General features: G+C 41.0%; 1 protein-coding gene across 1 annotated transcript in view; it reads right to left on the reverse strand.

The window, feature by feature from the left end:
- Positions 1 to 922: 922 nt before the first annotated feature.
- Positions 923 to 22,327, reverse strand: part of LOC105923632 — an 869,484-nt gene continuing 848,079 nt past the window's right edge. Inside the window, exons 17-21 of the mRNA XM_036132247.1 lie at positions 17,001 to 17,330; positions 13,054 to 13,380; positions 6,420 to 6,743; positions 3,467 to 3,802; positions 923 to 3,382 (exon numbers count right to left, since the gene is read on the reverse strand). Of these exons, the coding sequence (XP_035988140.1) occupies positions 3,291 to 3,382; positions 3,467 to 3,802; positions 6,420 to 6,743; positions 13,054 to 13,380; positions 17,001 to 17,330 (1,409 nt within the window). The 3' untranslated portion in view covers positions 923 to 3,290. The remainder of the gene's footprint in view (positions 3,383 to 3,466; positions 3,803 to 6,419; positions 6,744 to 13,053; positions 13,381 to 17,000; positions 17,331 to 22,327) is intronic.

The raw sequence follows: 22,327 nt of genomic DNA on the forward strand, positions 1-22,327 counted from the left end.
TCTCTCTCTCGTTCTTTGACATTCCTTACAACACGCTCTCTTATTCATGTCAAGTATTTACACAACATTTTCCTGGTGATTTCATCAACATCTACAACGTGTTCAGTTTTGCTTTCTTCTTTCTTTAGAGCAAGTTGGGGTATTTCCAATGAGCTTTTCTAAAATGAGCCAATAATTTTAAGAACATCTTATTTACAGAACAAAGGTGTCACTTATACCTGAGTTGTGATATTAGCTCAGCCACTTGGCTTCCCTTTGGGGAAGGAAGTTAGAAAAACCAGCTGGCTGAGCTTTGAGGCTTCTAGTGTTAAACTTTGTTTTTATGTTGTATTTCTTAACTATCTATGTTGCTCTGTACCGTGAGGTAAGTGTATGGGTCCTGATTATAAGCCATATAGCTTCAAACGAGGCCCTTTTACAAACTGTTCCTCATTAATTGTACAAAAAAAGTAAATATTTATACAACATCTTTTTGTAATTAAATAAAATAAAATCTTGACTTTCTAAATGATGGAAGCATTTCTTGAGTCACTTTATTGAGACGAGTGATCATTGTTAAATGCCACAGGAAAATATGATTGCTAAGTGCAGAAATTGGCCAGATGTTTTCTAATCTGAACTGAGCTACATGTCAACCATCCACTTTCCATCAGACTTTCACAAAGCTAGAAATGCAACTCAGTAACATATTTATGTGTTTTGGTGAAAGTGACAAAAGAGTTGTTTAGTGGCTCATGCATCTCTAAAATGAATTCAGGTTTTGTGAAAAGGAAACCAATTATTGACATTTATTCTATAAGATAACATGGAGTGCATGTAATGTATTGATCACGTGTCAAATTAAAAATATTTTTTCATCAAGAATGGAATAAATAGCCTTCTATTAAGTACTTTAAATCCTTAAAGTACTTCTAAAATATAAAGTTGGCAATAATTTAACATTTAAATGTCCCTTGATGGTTGTATATTCAGGCATGTCCTTATGGTTTAATTATCCATTTGGTTGCAGTTCACATGTCTCACATTTGTGAGGCCACAAGTAATTTTTATATTTCTTGCTGCAGTTTAGTTTCACTGATGATTGGTCAGTCATATAAGTTTTATGTCACATTTGTCTACTAAGGATATTGTTTGTGAAATGACTGTCATATATTCTTCTGATTAGCACCCAAACTATATACGTTTCATTTTGTACTAATTTACTTGGAAACCTGTATCTAGTGTCACTGTCTGAAGCATAACATACACATTTAAACTAAAACGGATACAAACTTTTAAAGATTTATATTTATCTTTTCCATATGTGGTTTGGCAGGTACTGATCCAGCCTGTTTGGACCAGAGGACGTTGGTTCCAGACATGGTTCTGGTGTTCAGGCTCAGCTCGTTTCAAAAATAGAAACCTGGAAGCCAAATTCCAGCTCCAGACAGAGACACTAAACCAAGCTGCTGAACAGGAGTTGGTGGATGTCAGGCAGAGCGGAGGAACCACCATCAGAGGATTCTGCCTGCAGAGACGTGCAGAGATTCATTTGGAGGCAGCAGGAGAAAATGTGTCTTCTGGAGTAGAACAAGCTGCTGGAACCTTCTGATGGTCATACCTCTGATCTTCTTTGCATCTGTTCTCTGTCATTTTAGGTGAAAAGAACCGGCCTTTAACACATGACTTTTAAAATTAAAACATTTTATCTGGAACATTTCTTACTAAAAGAGGCCCTTTTAACAATATTTGACTATTTCTCAACATTCAGAGCCAAACTGATGGAAAACAACACAAACCCAGTAAATACTCCAACAGCTGACTTTCTAAACTCTTAATTTATACATTAATTCTGTTTCTGATAGGTTTCTGTAACACTATTTTAATTTGTTGACTGCATTACCTCTGTCTATTTCTGCAGAAATTTGTATTTATTAATATTGCAGCTCCCCTTGCATAGCAGGATGAAAGAGCTGCTTCACCCTAGGTAACTCTAATAAAGAGAGAACATAAATAGATTGTAAAGTTAGAAATATGTAAACAAGAATGTGCTGGTTCAACAGGACAAACTGTTTCTTTAGTAATGACAGTTGAAACCCTCCCTGCCCAAAGCAACCCGGTGAAAATACAAACTAGAACCTAGAGCACACCTTCCATAACTACCCGCATCATTTCCATACTGACACTGCTTGAATAAAATTCCCTGACCCACCAAATAAGTCCTTTAGAAGAAATAAAATAAGAAAAAAACTATTGACCCAGCATTAAAGCTTCAGGTTATGTGTTTGTGAAAAATGCACAGAGTAACAGGTCAGATACAATCCATTTGTGAAAAAAGGACAAATACCTGAGCTAAATTAAGCAACTGACTCACTATAGTAAAATAAAAGGTGCAATTTAAAGCAAAGCAACATAATCATAGCCTAGAAGGTAAAAATGCCTTCCAAGAAGAGTCCTTCAGGTTTTGAATAAATCTTTCAACCTTGGCCGAACGCTACCCACGTCCCATCAACTTTGGTGATCCAGAGCTTTGCGGGGTAAATCAGCACAGGCCCAGTTAGTGCAGCGGTTCTGGACTCCCGTTTTTCTGTAGCCATTTCAGGAGAGTAGGCCTCAAAGAATCGAAGGAAAGCATTACAGTACTTGAGCACTCCTCTTTTTCAGGCCTCAAATCACTGAAACCGCTGAAAACAGATGATGACGGGCCATGATTAGCTTAGCCCTTAGCTTCTCTGTTCTGCACCGTAGCTCCTCATAGCACTTCATCATCTCCAGATGTTGCTGCAGATGTTTCTGCAGATGCTCTGCATCGTCCTCTAACGAAGTCAAGCGGCTGCTGTGGCTGTTGACAGTTTCCTGAAGGCAGTCTAGCTCATCGTTAACCTCTTTAAAATCCTTCCTGAGTACCAGGATCATGGCTGATTTATGCTAAGCTAACGCTGCTACCAGATTAGCTTTTCTTATGGCAGCCTCCGACGTATGTTTTTCAGCTGTTTTAGGAGGCTTTGATAGTTGAAAGGTGATGAAGGACTATTACAAGTCCTGTGAGTCAAAAAAGTTTGGGTGATAAAAGAGTTGCAGGGGCATCCTCCTGACTGTTTTACTCTCAGTTTGGGTCAGATTCTGCTGTCAGAACCAGCTTCAAGCTCTCAATCATTAATCCTGATCAATACAGAGTCTGAAGACTGGACCCAGAGACAGCAGCTGATGAAGAGCCCTCTGTTCTTCATCCATCAGAACCTTCACTGAGTTCTTCACTCAGAACAAACAGTCAGATATGATCAAGAACAAATCATTGATGAATGAACAGATCAGACTGATTGATCAGCCATCAGAGGAGTCGGGTCAATGGAGCTGTTTCCGGTCTTGGTGTCCTCTGGCTGGTTTTGGTCCTGATCCCTCCCTGCAGAGGAGACAGAAGATCCATTAGAACCCAACAAAGAACAAAAACAGAACCAGAGAGAAGAGAACAAACAGAACCACAAACCTTTGACTGTGAAATAAACTGTTTTCCTTCTCATTAATCTGCTGTCCATCCAGACTCTACAGAAGTAGACTCCACTGTCTTTCTTTGTGGGACGCATCAGAGTCAGACTGAGGTCTCCAGTTCTCAGCGGGTCTTCATTCATCATCTTGGTTCTGTTTCTGTAGAATTGGTCCTGTTCTCCAGGATGATCAGAACCGTTCTCACCCTTCTTATACACATGGACCTTCCTGTCTTCTTTGTCCATCCACACCACTCTAGCTCCTTCTGGCAGCTCAGGTGTTGTTCTGAATGGCAGCAGGACAGACTCCGCCCCCTGCTTCACCTCCACCTGATGGACTGAGAGAAGCGAAAAACTATAGGCAAATCAGTAAGTAAATGTACATATTAATACATAAACAGAGATATACAATATATGTTCACATTGAATATTGTCAAAATGCTATCCTTTATGAAGGAGCAGGTGAAGAAAAACTATATAATTATATGTAAAAATGTCTTTTGAATTATAAGAAACTTATGAAGATATGATTGATATGTAGCAACCCAACAACTTTCACAATATGTTGTATGGGGATATATAGCGTCAACATGCAAGAATGGTTAATAAAATAACAAATTCTACTCATAATACATATTGATTTTATGGTCTTTCTACAGACAAGTTCAGTATTTTGTTTACAGCTTAATTTTTCATCAACAATAACTCCTAAAAAATTGGTTTGAGGAAGCTGATTAAATCTGACGCCATCAATGAATAATGTCTCCTTTATTGTAACTTTTATTTTTTGTGCTAAAAATCATGACGTTAGTTTTTTGAATATTAGGTGAAAGCTCAGTAACCTTAAACCATTTTGAAATATTAGACAACTCTTCATTTGCTTCTCTTATCAGGCCATCTAGATTGGAACGTGATATCAGAAGACAAGTATCGTCTGCAAACATAAGAGACACTACATTTTTTATAACGATTTTTAAATCATTGATACGGATTAAAAATAAAAGAGGTCCAAAAATGCTGCCCTGAAGAACCCCACAAACTAGTTCTGCTGTAGCAGAATTTTGATAACAAATCATGAGGATAGCTACGCAACCATTTTAAAACAAGATTTTCTATACCATATTTATTTAATTTTGATAAAATATTTTAAAAATTATACCAAGAGAGAATTTTTTAGCATCTTAATCTGTTGCAACCTTATCGACAAAATATAGAAGTGCCAATTCTGTAGACATTTTTTCTCTAAATCCATATTGATGCTAATATAGAACACAGTTATCACACAGATGTTTTGAATTCTTGTAAAACCAATTTTTAAAATATTTTTGAGAACACAGGTAAAACACAAATTGGCATATAGTTATTAAATAATTAAATATTGAACAAAGGTATAAGTTTAGTTACTTTGAAATTCCTTGACACAATACCTGTTTTAAGAGAAAGAGAGTACATGTGTAAGGGGCTCAGTAATAGAGGAAGCTACACTCTTTACGAGACTGGCTCTTATGTCATTGTGGCCTGGAGCGGCATCTTTCATTTTCAGAAGCATTTGATGTACTTTGCTTGGAGTTGGAGGGACAAATATGCCAAAACAAGAATAGTCATGATAATGAGTTATTGAAATGGATTTGTCTGACACTACAATGTTTCTAGCTAATCAGCGGCCAATGTTAACAACAAATCATAAAAACGCATTTGCTGTATCACAAGGATTACTAACATTTCTGACGTCATCTGATAACTGAGATGGTATATCTCAGAAGGAGTGTTTTTTTTAATAGAGCAATTCATTTATAACATTCCAGGTTTTTTTTAACAGTTTTAAATAATTATTCCAACTTTTCTGAATATTTTGGAGTGGGTCTCCTCTCGGCTGTCTCTGCTGTGACTGGCAGCAGCAGCTGTGGTGAGCCAGGGAGATTACGCTGAAGGAAGTATTAACGACCTCACAGCAGCTCTCGATTGGGGCTTTCATGTAAAGTTCCCATTAACTGAAAAAGTCGCTAGTCGTTTTTTGAAAGAAAGTCGCTACAGGGTGTTTGAAAAGTTTCTAAATATAGCAACAAAGATGTTAAATGGGCAACACTGGACTGTCCTCTCCAGTTTTCCTTCCTTGCTGAGAGCAGCAGCACAGTAGTCACTAGCAGCTTTGGAGTCAGACAGGAAGAAGCAGCAGGTGGTGTTGGTTTTTCAAAATAAAGTACATTTTAACGGTTCATGATATTTAAATTCATTTCAGACTCTGATTAGGGTTAGCAAGCAAGCAAGCAGGCAGGCAGGTAGGCAGTTGCACACATCTCATATGCTTGACATTGTTTCAACATATATATTTAAAAAATTCCTTCTCAAGGTGAGTTTTTTTTTATTTTGCTGTGGCAGTGCGCCACGATTGATTATATCTAGTGGAAACTCAATGGAGCACAGGTTCTGATCTGATGATGTATCGTTTACACCAGGGGTCACAAACCTTTTAGAAACTGAGAGATACTTCATTAGTACTTGTCATATGAAAGGCCACAATCACGGACCTTTGAACTAGAGGAATCAGAGCTCACCTTAACTTTATGTAAATTATTTTTCATGCTTTGCTATAGATATTGTCATTTTGAAATCTATATAAATGCAAGTGTGAATCAACAGGAAGAGTAACAAACTAAAATAAGTTTTAGATGTAGCTCACAGCTGCACTGTCATGCATATTGCACATTATCTTATGTTGTTCTGCAAAGAGTCTGGTATATTTTTTTACTGTTTAACTTGAATATTTATTATTTTTCAGACACTGAGAGGCAGATGAAAGACAGACAGTAGATGTTTAGCAAGACAAACTAACTGAAGACAGAGAAACAATAGACAGAACCTAAAAGACGAAATACAGTTAAAAAGAAATACATTAGACATTCAGAGAGGCAGAGAGAAAAGCAGAAGACAGCGGGACACAATAAAGAGACAAACCTTTGACTTTAAGCTGAATGTTTTTAGCTCTTAGCAGCTCTCCTCTCTTCTTGACTTCACATCTGTAATCTCCACTGTCTTCCTCCGTGGGATGTTTCAGAGTCAGACTGACGTCTCCAGATCTCAGCAGGTCTTCATTCATCTTGGTTCTGTTTCTGTAGAGATGGTCCTGTTCTCCAGAACGATCAGAACCGTTCTCATACACATGGACCCTGGAACTGTCTCTGTCCCACCAGAACACTCTAGCCTCTCCTAATAACTCAGGTGGTGTTGTGAACGGCAGCAGAACAGACTCCACCCCCTCCTCCACCTCCACCTGAAGGACTAAGAGAACAACAGAGAGGAAAATGAGCTGTAGAGAACAACAGAGGAAGATGAGCTGTAGGGAACAACAGAGGAAGATGAGCTGTAGAGAACAACAGAGGAAGATGAGCTGTAGGGAACAACAGAGAGGAAGAGGAGCTGTAGAGAACAACAGAGGAAGATGAGCTGTAGAGAACAACAGAGGAAGAGGAGCTGTAGATAACAACAGAGGAAGAGGAGCTGTAGAGAACCACAGAGAGGAAGAGGAGCTGTAGAGAACAACAGAGGAAGAGGAGCTGTAGAGAACAACAGAGGAAGATGACCTTGTAATCAGGATAACACTGCATGAAAAGTGTGATTTTCGTCACTATGCGGCACTGTAGATTGTCGTGGAAGTTCAGGTTAACGGCTGTTCACGGTAATTTGTAGCCTCGTGAGACCATCCTGATCTCGCGAGCTTTCAAGGTTTCACTCGCAGATCAGTCTGGCTACTCTCCGTTAAAGAAAATTTGGAGCCGTTCACCAAACGAACGTCCAATCAGCGTTGGCTTTGAGGCGGGTTGAGGTGTGACGCAACGAGAAGCGCTACAGTTCAGTCTAAAGAACATGGCGGCTTCAGCCGATGAAACTAGCGTTAGCGTGGCTATCGAGCAAGTTTTATCGGAATTACAGAGTATTTCTTTGCTGAGCTAACGAACCTTTACCTGCAGCAGCAAGAGTAGCTTGGCTTGTGGTTGTGTTTTCGTCAACAGAGCGACGACGAAGCATGTTGACGAGTACGTCAAATGCTTCTTTGATCTGATTGGTTTATTTGGCTTGTCTATCACCAACATAGGCCAATCAGCTAACCAGTATTTTTGCCCCTTCCCAAAATTATTTCAACGGAAGGTTTCCAGATGGATATGCGAAGCAAATCTATCTGGCGGCGTCAGGTTAGGTAATTTGCAGGCAACACCGAAAACTGCCATGAATTGTCAGAAACTGACGTGGGCCTTGCTTGGCAGTTGTCCCCCCATGACCCCCTCCTCCTAATTCTAGGGGAGGCTTTAACATGTAAATGAAAATGCTGTGAGCTATACAAATGCAAATCAGGGTTGCAGGGGGAGTTTACCCACGTCTCGCGTTCAACTCGCCTTCAACTCTTGGACGCGATCCACAACTTTCAGCCAGTCCGCAGACTGACGAGAAGAAACTGCTGATTGCTATCAGTGGACTGTCTCATATGAGTCAGTCGGTACTGAAGCAATGCCAAGAGCGTGGAAATGTTCAAGTCAGAAGTTTTGGTTGGGTCATTCATGATAAAGTAAATGAAATGGGGTTTAATGAACTAAAAATAAGTCCCACTGTACCTTTCCCAGATACTCCACCATGGGTTTTTAGGGAGGTGGCCACTGATTTGGGATTATTAGAAGAAAAATAAAATAATGACATGGACAAATACTGGGTGCAGAGTTATTTAATGGTATAGTGAGGATTTAACTATATATACAGATGCATCTAAACTAACTGATAAAAGAATGGGTGTTGCTTATGTCATTCCAAAATTAAACATTAAAGTTGGACAAAGAATCAGTGATGATTTAGCAGTTTACACAGCGGAATTGATTGCTGTGTGGCTAGCTTTGCTTTGGGTGGAGGTCAATAGGCCAAGGAAGGCAGTAATGGCGTACCGCGAGCGAGCTATTTTTAGAAACGTAACGTCACGATGACGTCACATCACGTGGTACGCAGTAGGACAAGCTTGCATAGTCCGCCGCTGTTTCGCTGTAAAAGAGACGTGCGTTACCCTTGGTTTTACTCGGTAAATGACTGCTTTTTCCAAATCTAAGACCATGGTTTTTAAACATTGTTGCTATGGAACGTGCAACAGCGACTCGAGGTACGCCGATCGGCCGCATATGAAGGATGTTTTCTTCAAGACTGCCAAGGAGAAATGTGTGCGCTGGGTACACCGGTGCGGTCGGCCTACATATGTAGCAAGCATTTTGTCGGAGGAAAGGGCCCAACCGAAGAACATCCTGACCCAATTCCAGCGACATCAAGTAGTGAACAGGTAAGAGTATTTTGGTGGCCGACATGTTAATAATGAAGCGCCTGCTACCATGATAGCATATAGGCTATCATGGTAGCAGGCGCTAACTTGATACCCTGCTACCAGGATAGCTTACTCAAAAACATTTCAAATAAGACAAACATTAAACATATTCCGATCCCTGGACGGTGATTACAAACAAAAAAAACGGCCTATGACGCCATGACCACCACGCAGGAAAAAAACAACAAAGCTTACCGTTCGATCAACTTGGCCCGTTTTCCAGTCTTTTTTAAGCCCTCGACACTCAAGCCATCGTTTGAGCTGAACGTTGGTGTGTTCTTCGACAGTGCGACCAGTAATCCGTGCGCCTGGGCAATTGTCTTGGGAAAGTTTAACGGCTGTAAAGTCGGTCATATCGCTGGTTCTGTTGCGCGTGTAATAGCTGGTTGCTACGGGCGTTCTCTACCTGTATGCCTTACCTAAGCGGCAAAAGGGGCGTTGCTCTTGAGTCGGTGACGTCATGTGCACGGTATGCCATTGCTTCAGATTCCAGCTCAGCTTTGATCAGTATTAAAACATTTCAGTCAAAATCAAGGCAAGACATTGTGTATGATATACTGCAAGCTGCAAATAATCTATTAAAGTCAGGAATTAATATAAATATAACTCTGGTATGGGTACCAGCTCTGATAGAATTATTATTACTACGTCTACATATTTTATGTTATTTACTATTTTCATTGTATTTATCATATATATTTACTCTTTACTACTAAGAAGTTTTAAGGTTTTAGATCTCTCTCTTATATTTGCAGAAGGCCTGCAGAAAGCAGAGAAATATGTTGTGACAATGATAAGTGTTTTTATGAACTCTATTCAGCCATCTGGAGTGCTGCACTGTGTGAACTGCTTGGTTTTATCTCGAAGGTCAAAGTTATTTTGCTTATCCCTACCCCTTAGCTTGACAATGGAACCAGGGATTCCCTTTCCTAATAAATAGGGAGGGGGCGCCAGATTTGCTTCAGATCCAATTTGGACATCTGTATTAAGCATCTCCGTTCGATCTCCTTGCAAGTATATTTGAAAACCAATCTCATTTTTGTCTCTCCTTCTTGTGTTGTTAATAAATGTTTTAGGTGTTTGAACCTGACAAGCTCATATAGGAGTAATAGGAAATGAGTTAGCAGATAAAAGTGCTAAGCAAGCAGCTAGACATTCTAATATAGATGTTGAAGTGAACTACAGTAAAGCAGAAATTAAAGTATGGTCAAAAACATAGTTAAGGGTAAAGGGCAAACATTATGGGATGGTGGGCAGACTGGAAGACAGTTCTATAACATTCAGAATAAAGTGGGAAAGAGCAGAAATACAAACAGAAGCAAGGAGGAAGAGGATGTATTTTCTTGAATGAGGTATGGACACACACGTCTTTGTTAATAATGAAGAAGCATGCTGATGGCAACTGAATTCTGTGGTAGTCCAGATACTATAGAGCACGTTATTGTACACTGTAATAAATATCAGGAAGAAAGACAAAGACTAGTCTTACAATTACAAGGAGAACAGATGAGGCTTAACCTAGAAGAAATTCTGCAATGAAGCACAGGGGAAATTAGTGTAAACTATGTAATTGGCTTCCTGAGGAATACAGGACTAATTAAAAGAATTTAGTATGATCATTTTGTTTGTTTTGTTTTGTTTTGATTGGTTTGTTTCGTTATGTTTGTTTGTTTGTTTGTTTGTTTTATTTGTTTGCAATTAGGAAAGGTTAGACTCCAGTACCACACTCCAGTCCAGTTGGTGGCGGTAATGCACCATTAAACTTAGTTGCCAACCGCCATAAAAACCGAAAGAAGAAGAAGTGGACTGTCTCGTCAGCTTAATCAACATACTGCCGATATGAATGAGCGGTTCACTCAACTGCAGAATTCGGTAAACTCCAGGTTGCTGTCCATAGAGGACAAGTTGGCGGCTCTGCAGTCGAACAACTGTACGGGAGAGACTAACTCCAAGAAGAGAAGACGGGTGCAGAATCCCAAGCTTAGGTAAGAATATGTTCGGTGACTGCTAGCTAAGCTAAAAGTAGCCTAGCCTACAACCAAAGCTAAGAGTAGCCTAGTAGCCTTGCAAAAGAACAAGCTTTAGTAAAGTATATTTTTTTGTAATTTACAGGAAGCAGTACGCCGTCTTCACAACTCGGAGACAAATTGCAGGCGCTATGAACCAAAGCAAGGGTAAGATTTAAAGAATATGCTTTCATTCTGCGGTAAAAGGAAATAGATACGTATAGATACCATAGGATAGATACCAATCATAACTTGTGTGTAAGTGACTTGTTTTTACTGCTTCTCCTTCCTTGTTTAATGTTACTGTGACTTGAGTTTGATTTTTATTCATACCACTCTCATTTAATTGTTTTCCAGCCACCTGTAAGACCTATTATGAGACGGTATGCAGGAGCTTTAGATATGCCCAGCCAGAAAACTCATTGCGGGCGGAAGCTGCGATGAGTTCAGCTCAGAGTCGAGCGAGAAGAAAGAAGGTAAGACTTTATTTGGTGACTATTTTTCAGGTGCATTGATAGATGTGTTGTGTCCATACGCAGTCCATCCCATCGCACAGTACTGATTCATTGTTTTTTTACAGCGGCTGGAATCGAGACAGAGTGTGTTAGCGGATGACGAGGTGGAACTCTGGAAGTCCGCCACCGTAGACCTTATGTCTGACGAAGAAGATGGCGTTGTTGGCGGGGTCTCTGGATGGATTGTACGGCCGCCGTCATTTCGTAGGCCGTATCTTTCTGAACTCTGTGTGAAGCTTCAGTCCCGGTTAGAGGCGACGCCGAAGTACAGAGCCACGCACGCGTCTGCACAACGGACCTGCCTCGGAAAGAACGCCGCCAGTTACCTACAACCCCGAGGAGGCAAACGGACAGTTCACGGAGTTGTAGTTTTTGGATAATCCTCTACCCATGTGTGGGCAGATCCTCGCATTGTATATAGTTGTGTTTGTTTTAATAAAGCTCTTTCTTTGCATAAACATCTCCCTGACAAATGTTCATTTTCTCTATAAATTAATTCATGTCCGTGATGGTAGCCTAATAATAGTATAGTAGCTTACATAGGATAACATGAATATACAGCATAATAAATAAATAAATATAAATATATATATATATATATATATATATATATATATATATATATATATATATATATATATATATATACACACATTGGTATTGGGGATCTGCCAACCAATCACGAGTGATTTTACTTGTTTGAAAGTTGTGGTTTCATCCAATACTGAGTAAGGATATTCAAGCCAGGCCTGGCCAGCAGCGGTTTCGCTGCATTCATATGCTAATTAGGACCATTAGCACTCTGAAAGTTCTCCACATACGTCATTGTCTGGTTCCGACAATATGTGGCACTGACAAACGGCGACAAGCACGGGTTGCAAATTGTCGTCAACTACCGAAAATGAGGGAGATCTCCGGTTGTTTACGGGGACGAAAATCACACTTTTCATACAGTGTCATTGACTACATCTGAGTCCCTCTGCTGCAGCCTAATCAGTCTTACTCTCATGTCTTTATATGCAGAGTTTCTCCAACCAGCCAGTACCAGGTTACTGAAAGCCTCTGAGGGACAAGATGTCCAGCCTCCATGTCCTGCCCTGACAAGTTTAGTACCAAGTTTTTGTTTCCTGTATGTCCTTGTCTCTCCTTACGCCTGTTGGACATCTCACCATATCTGGCTGAATGTTGGGGATGTGTTTGTGACAGAAAGTCCCTAAAACCAAGTCTTCTTTTGCCTGATGTCTCTTTAGTTTGCTGCTGCTGCAAATGATTAGAACTTTTATCAAAGTACACAACATTCTGAAACTCTGATTACATTTCCTGTTTTCAGACCAAATGACTTTTTTAAGGTGTCATGTAATTGTTTTGCTAAATTAACTCATTGTATGTATGTCCTCTCCCCATGTCTCCCTTTAAGTGCTTTAAAACTTTCAGGTTAACATCGATCAGATGGATGTTTGTCATGAAGTTCTAAAAACTGCTGGAAACTGGACCTTCTCTGGACCACATTTCACTTTCAGCTTCTAAGGAGCCTCTGATAAATATTGAACACAGCTGATCAGCTGATTGGAGAAAAACAACAACATCACATTTAAACCCCTGACATTTGACCCAGTGAGTTAAACCCTTGACCTTTGACACAGTGAGTTAAACTCTTGACCTTTGAACCAACAATAAAAACCCTGACCTTTGACCCAGATATTTAAACCACTGACCTTTGACCTGGAGATTAACTTGCTTCTTCAACAGGATGTTTCTCTTCCCTCTGGAGACGATGCAGGTGTAGATGTTAGTGTCTCCATCAGTGGGGTGTTTCAGAGTCAGACTGAGGTCTCCAGTTCTCAGCAGGTCTTCATTCATCTTCGTTCTGTTTCTGTATCTCTTGTGCTGTTCTTCAGGATGATCAGAACCGTTCTCATACACATGGACCTTCCTGCCTCCTCTGTCTCTCCACTCCACTCTAGCATCTCCAGGCAGGGTAACTGTGGTTATGCAGGGCAGCAGGACAGACTCTTTCCCTGAATCCACCTCCACTTGTGGGACTGAGAGGACAACAAAGGACAAGATGAGTTGGACAGACAGCAGCAGCAGCAGCAGCTCTGAGGACATTTTCTTTGGTCTGGATGAAGGTCCAACATGTTGATCCATCGTCATCATTGAGCTCCTGGTTCACTCAGAGTGGCAGGAAGAGCTGGACCTGTCCAACTGGACACCAGAACCAGACCAGCTCCCAGTGGAACCAGTTTTCAGATCCAAACAGAACTATTCCAGTTCTGATCTAAAAGTTTCCTTTGGAAGAAGCATCAGAATGTGATGGACTCACCCACACATTCACCTCATTATTAGTTTAGTAGTTGAACATATATTTTAAAATGTAATTCACTGTGTAGCTTCAACATGTATTCCATTAATCAGTGAGAATGCTATACAGCATTCTCACTCGCTGTTACGCAGGAACAACTTTTTCTAGATATTTTTCTCTTTTATTCAGTCATCTGGTTTGGGGACGTGGCTGTTACCTGACTGGACAAGGGGGGTGGCCAAGGTGAAGGACTTTGAAGCCATGCCATCTTAGCAGGGACCAACCATTGGCTTGTCAGCCAGGGGCTTAGATGGGTTTAGTGAGATCTTTTGGTCCTTCCTGTCAGGTGATTTATTCATAAATGATAAAACTTAAAGGCAGGTGGAAAACACAGGAACAAGGAGCACGGCTGAACAGAGCCCAGAACGGGAGTTGCGTAACGGAGGACCTCACAATGAGAGTGACTGAGCTGACTGAATTAAGGGGGGAGTGGAGCAATTTAGCGCCTGTGTAACATGTAAAGGTTCATTAAGCAGATGGAGAGAGAGCAGTGATATGGCAGAGACCAGAGGGGAGCTGAACCTGACAGGAAAACAAGGTGGATAAAAAGATAGAACCAAAGAACTCACTAACAGAACAAAGGTAGGCAGGAAAATAAAGGTCTAAAAGAACCACTTCAATCATAATGGACAGACACTCACTAGTATAGGAACCAAATCTAAGAGACTGAGAGAAAAACTATATAAACGTGAGAATATAAAAACTGAGTGCCTGTGCAGATTCTCAGTTATCAGGGCCATTGCACCAGCAAACAGGCTTAAATCAGAGGCAACCAGACTTTTCTTCAATTCTTTCTGAAAACGTTTCTACACCTATCCAGGAGTCTCTGTCTGTTCTGGTTCTTGCTCTGATCAACCTAGAGCTGGAGCGCTGCTGCTTCTAAGGACATGGAGGTCCATCCTCCTAGAACCAGTCCAGGTCAGAACCAGTGACCCACCATCACTGTCCTGGTGGTTAGAAGCTGCTGCTTGGTGTGAGTGGAGGACTTGGTCTCCTGAACCATGAAGAGATGCTGATGTAATCTCTCTGGAACGTGTTGGAGGACGGAGCTGTAAACTCTGAGGAGTTGAAGCTAAATCCTCCTCTGTTCACTGATGGCTTTGCTCTTTGGACCAAGATGGATTCTTTCACCCCTCTTTCAAACATCTGTTCTTTCTGTCCAACATCTTAGTTGTCAAAAGAGTGTCCTTTGTTCTGGAGGCACCAGTGGACTGCTGAATCTGGCCCCAAGCTACTGGTCCTCTTGTGCTGGTCTATGTGTTTCTGTAGCTGTAGTTTAGTTTCTCTGATGTAGGAATCTGAGCCATCCTTGCTGCTTTGGACCACAGACACAACACTGCTCAGCTGTGGTTTGGCTGTTCTGTGTTTGGGAGGAACCAGTTTTTGTCTGCGAGTGTTATCAGGTTTGAAATTTACTGGTATGTTGTGTTTGGAGAATATTCTCCTGAGTTTCTCAGAAACTAACACATCTGGAATAACGACTTTCTTACGCCTGTCTGTTCTCTCCTCTGTGTTTGATGCTGTGCTATTTTTCTACCAGCTTTGTTGGCTAATTTGACAAGGGTCCATTTTGGGTAACTACAAGCTTGTTAAAAACTGCAGGATCCCCAGAAACTTTAACAATGAATAATTAAAGTAAAAGCAGAGCAAAGACATTCTGGACCACAAATCACTCCATATTATCTACCGTTCTGTGATTCTGCCATATTTACAACACTGTGTAGAGGTCTGGGGTAATACTTACAAATGTACAATACAACCGCTTCAGAAAGGAGCCATAAGAATAATTCATATTTCTGGTTACAAAGATCACACAAATTCTTGATTCTTAAAATCAAAACTAATAAAATTGACAGATTTGGTTATTTTCAGAATCCACAAATCATAAACAATTTACTTTATGGAAATATTCAGAAATTGTTTCAGAATATAGTTGGAGGCAAGAAGTTAAGGGGGAGATTAACTTTAAACATCAGCGGTCACGTATAACATTAATAATTTTTTGTTTCTGTTAGTGGAGAGAAACTGTAGAACAGATAGGGTGTGACACTCAAGCATGGCATAATTTAAAAATCAGAACAAACAAATGATATTCACAACGTACAAGGAGGAAGTCAGGCTTTAAAAATTACACCCTGATACATTATTTCTGTGTTTGTTTTTCAACTTTCAGTTTAATTGAGTACTGTGTGTATGTATTGCATGTTACCCATTTTTAATATGGAAAGGGCTAGGCACAAATACGCTTTTGCTTCTTCCTACTCCTTTTGAGCATCTGTGAAGTATTTTGTCAAAACTCTGAAAAAAAATCTGTTGTTAAAATAAATCAATAAATAAAATAAACTCCTGGGGATTCCTGACACTTAGTATTGAAGTTTAGTTTCATTTCCCCTATGGTGTTTATATATTTTTTCCCAAATCCTTATAAGTAACCTTTGTTGGTGTCAGGTCAGTTTGGAGTGAGGTTGTGGATACTTGGTTTGGTCAGGTAATATAAAATAGTCTCTAAGCCCTTTTTGAGGACAGTTATCCTTTTCATTGGCCCATTACTCATATTTAGAACTTTGTCATCCAGTGACCTCTATGTCTTAATTACTCGGTACACAGAACCAACCAGAACCTTGGCCTCATTTCTTCTGCTAATATTTGAATTTAGTGAGAAATGCTCCAAATATTGATGTTCTGGTTCTGCTGTTTCAGGACAAATGTTCCTGTCAGATGAGAAAACAGCAGTTCTGGTTTCATGCAGCAGGAACTTAAGTGCTGATGTTTCTCCTCTGGTCCGTCTGTCGGTTCTGCTCACCATCTTGTTCTTCCAGCAGTGGAGCCGGTACCGAGTCAAAGCTGCTCCTTCAATCCCAGCAATGCTTCCATTGATCAGAGTGTTTGTCAGGAGAAGTGCTGAAAACTTGGAGCTGGAAACTGGACCCTGTCTGGACCGAACCTCTGCCTCCTGCACTGGTTCCTCATCTTCACTCATTCTAATGTGTTGTTATGTTCAATGAAAGCATAAAAATGCTGCATCATGACATCACATTTACTGGAACTCTGAAGCTGAAACTCACACATTTCACTTTCAGCTTCTAAGGAGCCTCTGATCAGTATTGATCACACCTGATCAGCTGATTGGAGAAATACAACAACACATTTAGACCCCTGACCTTTGACCCAGATAGCTAAACCACTGACCTTTGACCCAGAGGGTTAAACCACTGACCTTTGACACAGATATTTATATCACTGACCTTTGACCCAGAGATTTATATCACTGACCTTTGACCCAGAGATTTAACCACTGACCTTTGACCAATAGCTTAACTTGTTTCTTCATCAGGATGTCTCCCTCCCCTCTGGAGACGATGCAGGTGTAGATGTTAGTGTCTCTATCTGTGGGGTGTTCCAGAGTCAAGCTAAGGTCTCCAGTTCTCAGCAGGTCTTCATTCATCTTGGTTCTGTTTCTGTAGAACTGGTCCTGTTCTCCAGGATGATCAGAACCGTTCTCATACACATGGACCTTCCTGCCTCCTCTGTCCCTCCACTCCACTCTAGCATCTCCAGGCAGGGTATTTGTGGTTCTGCAGGGCAGCAGGACAGACTTCTCCCCTGAATCCACCTGCACCACCTGTGGGACTGAGAGGACAACAAAGGACAAGATGAGTTGGACAGACTGCAGCAGCAGCTCTGAGGACATTTTCTTTGACTGGATGGAGGTCCAACATGTTGGACTGGTTCCAGTCTGAAATGGGTCCCATGTCTCCACTGAACAGAGACAGTGTTGTCTTTGCTGAGGGTCCAATCAGCAGCAGAACCGACTGTTGGACAGAACGTCCTCAGTGTGGACAGGAGACCCAGCAGAAAGCTGCAGACTGACCCAACCAGCAGTAAACACTGAGTTAAAGCTGCTGCTGCAGTTTTTCACAGCTTCAACCTGTTGATCCAACATCATCATTGAGCTCCTGGTTCCCTCAGTCTGCCAGGAAGAACTGGACCCGTCCATCTGGACACCAGAACCAGACCGGCTCTCAGTGGACCAGTTTCCAGCTGCTCCGTCTTCTCAATGTGGACCAATTAGAAGAACTGAAGCAACACTTCAGATCTTCCTGTCCTCTAGTTTGGTTTCTGACATGTTGGAGAAAGAAGATCCAGTAGAACTGAGGCCCGTTAGTTCACTGCAGTGGAAACAGGTTCTGGTTCTGTCTCATTGTCAAAGGACATGAGGATGTCCTCCTCAGTCCACATGAAGTTCTTTGGGTTCTCTTGAGTCCCTCAGCTTTTTCCTATTCCTCACAACCTTCAGTGTAGAGAAACTTCTCTCACTGACAACCGAACCGGGTTCTGGAAGTGTTGGTGAAGCTCTTTAAGATAATGGTTCTTGCCCTAGATTGCAGTTCCACAGCAGAACATTTAGATGTTGGATGTGATTGTTGGTAGGAAGACCCAAAAAGTTCTGGAATGATCTGAATTGGAATTTACCCAGAAGATGATTCTGGCTCAGTTTAGAGCTGATTAACTCTGATTTGGACCCAGATCAGCTGTTGGACCCAGGAAGTTTCTAATCAGCCTTGGTGGAGAGGTTCTGCTGGGTTAAAGCTTCTCTGTCTGCAGGAAGAAGAAGGTGTAGGAGGAAAGGAACCAGGAGAAGATCCAGGCAGGAAAGCAGGAAAAATTCTGCATCATGACATCACATTTACTGGGACTCTGAAGCTGAAACTCACACATTTCACTTTTAGCTTCTAAGGAGCCTCTGATCAGTATTGATCACACCTGATCAGCTGATTGGAGAAATACAACATCACATTTAAACTCCTGACCTTTGACCCAAAGAGTTAAACCACTGACCTTTGACTCTGAGATCAACTTCCTTCTTCATCGGGATTTTTCCCTCCCCTCTGGAGAAGCTGCAGGTGTAGATGTCAGCGTCTTCATCTGTGGGGTGTTCCAGAGTCAGACTGAGGTCTCCAGTTCTCAGCAGGTTTCTCTTAATCTTGGTTCTGTTTCTGTAGAACTGGTTCTGTTCTTCAGGATGATCAGAACCATTCTCATACACATGGACCTTCCTGTCTCTGTTGTCTCTCCACTCCACTCTAGCATCTCCAGACAAGAATGGTCTGGTTCTGCAGGGCAGCAGGACAGACTCCTTCCCTGAATCAACCACCACGTAGTATTCTAGAGGACAACAAAGGACAAGATGAGTTGGACAGACAGCAGCAGCAGCTCTGATGGTCACATGACCGTCTCCTCCTTGTCTCTGGGTCTCCTGCTGGTGGAGGACTCTCAGTGTTCACACTGAAGAAGGTCCAGCAGGTCGTTTGAGGACGTGGACCAACCAGGTGACCTGAGCTCACCTGACGTCTGTCTCCTGTCTGACAGAAACCAGTTTAAACCAGTTTCTGATGGAGACATGTTTTCTTCTTTAGGACATGTGGAGCAGCTACCAGAGAAGGAGTCAGAACCTACTGAGGAACCCATTAGATGGATGGATGAGTGAGAAGTGTTGCTGGATCAAAGAGTGTGGAGCAGATGATGAGCAGAGAGCTGAGAACCTCTGAGGTCCTGTGTTCATGGACCATGACGGAAGCATCAGCTCATAGATCTCTGTCCATCTCCACACTGAGCTTCTGGTGAACTGGGAACCAGCTGCTGACTGACAGCAGATCAAGCAGCTCTGCTTCCTCCTCAGTCACTGACTCAGCAGTTTCTGCCTCTGCTTGTCCTCAACCAGACAAAGTGACATGAAGCTGCTGAGATCTGACCCACAATCCACCAGAAGGTTCCTCAGAGGAGCTTCTAGAGTCCTGCTCAGGAACCTCATGGAGAAGGTTGTGGCAACGACAGGAGACCAGGCAGTGACCATCAGCATTATGGGTAATGGAATTTTAGAGACTCACCTGACTTGAAACAGTGCCGAAAATGATATAAAAGACCTGCAGCAGCACCAACTAAAACCAGAACCAGGAGAGCTGTGGCCCAGGATGGAAACGGTTCTGTGGAGACAAATGAAGAAAGGATCAGTTCCAGAATATTTTCCAGAACCAGGTGAAACTGAGATGTTTGGCATCAAAGCTGATTTTCTCCTCTTCTGCCAGTTCCTCTGGTTCCAGAAGGAACATTAGCAGAGAAAGAAGACCCGGCTGATCCAGAGGTGGTTCTGATATTCTCCAGAACCGCTAGATGTTGTTGATTGGTCGATGAAATTTCTCTGGTCCAATCACTGAAATGCCTAAAGTTCTGGACTGGATTCACACGCTGCTTCAAAAATACCAGACAATGGCCCAGAAGTGCTGGACTAAATGGGCATCAGGAGCTGATACTATGACCCGGTTCTGTTCTGGATCAGGAGTTCCTGAGGTATCAGAAACTCCAGAACCCACCTGGTTGAGGTCCAGTAATCTAAATCTATTCTAACGGACCTCTGCTGATCTGTAGCGGACTTTCTCAACTGATTACATTTAATTCATGCCTTACTTTCTGGAGTTTTCAGAACCAAACTTCAACAAATGATTCCTCTAAATCTGACGTCAATGTGGTGAAAAGCAGGAAAATGTTCTGGTTGGCAGAGAAAACAATCATGAACTGATCTCCATGAGCTGCAGCTGAACACCAGCATGAACATCCAGTCTTCAGCCTCTACATCACCAACACCTTTCTAGAACCAGCCCGGACCCCCTTTGGCCTTCAGAACCACCTAAAAGAACCGCTGGTGGCACTGGTTCTTTTAGGTGTCAGAACCGTTCAGAGGAGTTTATATGTAAAGAGTTTCTTCTGTTAATATCATCATGCTCGTCTAAATCATTCTTTCCCTTTTCTCTGCTCTTTCACCTTTTCTCCTTTATTCTCTTCTACATTCTTGTTTTTGTGTCCATATAACATAAAATATTCCCTGCATAAATTATAGTAAAGCTTCTTGCATATATAAATCTAGCAAGTTTTTGTCCTTGGCTGCACAGTCTCAGTGAACCGTCTCCCCCTGAAATTTTTGTGATGTTATATGGTGATGGCACTGAAACAGCAATTTCAGTGCCATCACCACATATATATATATATATATATATATATATATATATATATATATATATATATATATATATATATATATATTAGTGCTGTCAGTTAAACGCGTTATTAACGGCGTTAACGCAAACCCATTTTAACGGCGACAATTTTTTTGTTGCCGTTAATCGCGCGTCAAAACACACACACTTTTTCACTAATGTTTTTCCCCCGCCGCGCTCTCCGGACTGTGTTTCTTTTACCCTCGGCGCTTTCTGTAGTTTCAAGAGTGCTAGAAAACTGTAGCAAAACACACCCGCCCCGAAGGGTTTCTTTTACCCTTGGACACATGCGACTTTGTGCTTCTTTTTTCTAAAAGCGCTTCTAAATTTCATGAGTCACGGGTTGGGATTTTTTTGGGCAGGTTTCTGAAAGTGAAATCGCTTATTTGGGCTCTAAAATAAGTGACGAAACAGCGGTTATTAAGAGACCTGCCTTCACTAGAGACTTTGTATCCAGCTGAAATATCCCTCCGCCATAGGAGCCGACGGTAGTAAAGACAGAGAGAGCAACTCTGCCCGAATTTTCTGCAGTTTACGGTGCAATAACCGGTGATAATAACTGCTGAAAGTAGATTCCATGGTGCAGATCACCATTTTATCAGACATTGGTCCTGAAGATGAGCTTTTACACGTTGATAAAATTGCAGAAACCCAACCCATAAACCGTACTTTAATGCTTATTAATTTGTTTTCTCTGTATTTGACAAACTAAGGCTGAATCACGTTGCCAAACGAAGGACCTGGAGTTACTAAACAGTTGCTAAACAGTCTCTTTCAGGGTATTAAGCTCCTGCCCAGTTGCAAGCAAAGTGTAAAACTGGAATGACCTGGAAATTTAAAATCTTTTTCCAGGCTTAAACTCTATGAATATGGATATAAACAGCAAGCAAAAATATTCAAAGAAATTATTGTTGTTGGTGTGAAAGCTCAGAATTAGATGTGTGTGTGTGTGTGTGTGTGAGAGAGAGAGAGAGAGAGAGAGAGAGAGAGAAGAAATGAACAAAACTTATGACTTTATTGAAATGTACAATTTTTATTAATTTATATGTTTATGCATAATACCATGTACCATATATCGGCATGAAAACAGGTATTTATTTACACATTTGTTTACACATGGTGTAAACATCAGGGTGTCATGATTAGTCATTTAGCCATTATAGTCCAGAGTTTAACATTTGGCACCAGGATGTTTTCATTCCAATTCTGAAAAGTGCTTGAAAAATTACATAAAAATAAGTTTTGTACAAGCATGTATTTTATTAGTGTCATTTATTGCAAAATTGCACATTAAAATGCCCAAACAGGCTATTACACTTTCAGAAATAAAAGGATAAAATATGCGATTAATTGCGATTAATCTCGAGTTAACTATCGACATTATGCGATTAATTGCGATTAAAATTTTTAATCGTTTGACAGCACTAATATATATATATATATATATATATATATATATATATATATATATATATATATATATAAATAGATTAATCGCATAATTTGCCCGATTAATCATGATTAATCGCATTGTATGCGCAAACTCCAAGAATGAATTCAAAAGTAGTGTAAAGA

This window comes from Fundulus heteroclitus, unplaced genomic scaffold (assembly GCF_011125445.2).
Source record: "Fundulus heteroclitus isolate FHET01 unplaced genomic scaffold, MU-UCD_Fhet_4.1 scaffold_49, whole genome shotgun sequence".
NCBI lineage: Eukaryota > Metazoa > Chordata > Actinopteri > Cyprinodontiformes > Fundulidae > Fundulus > Fundulus heteroclitus.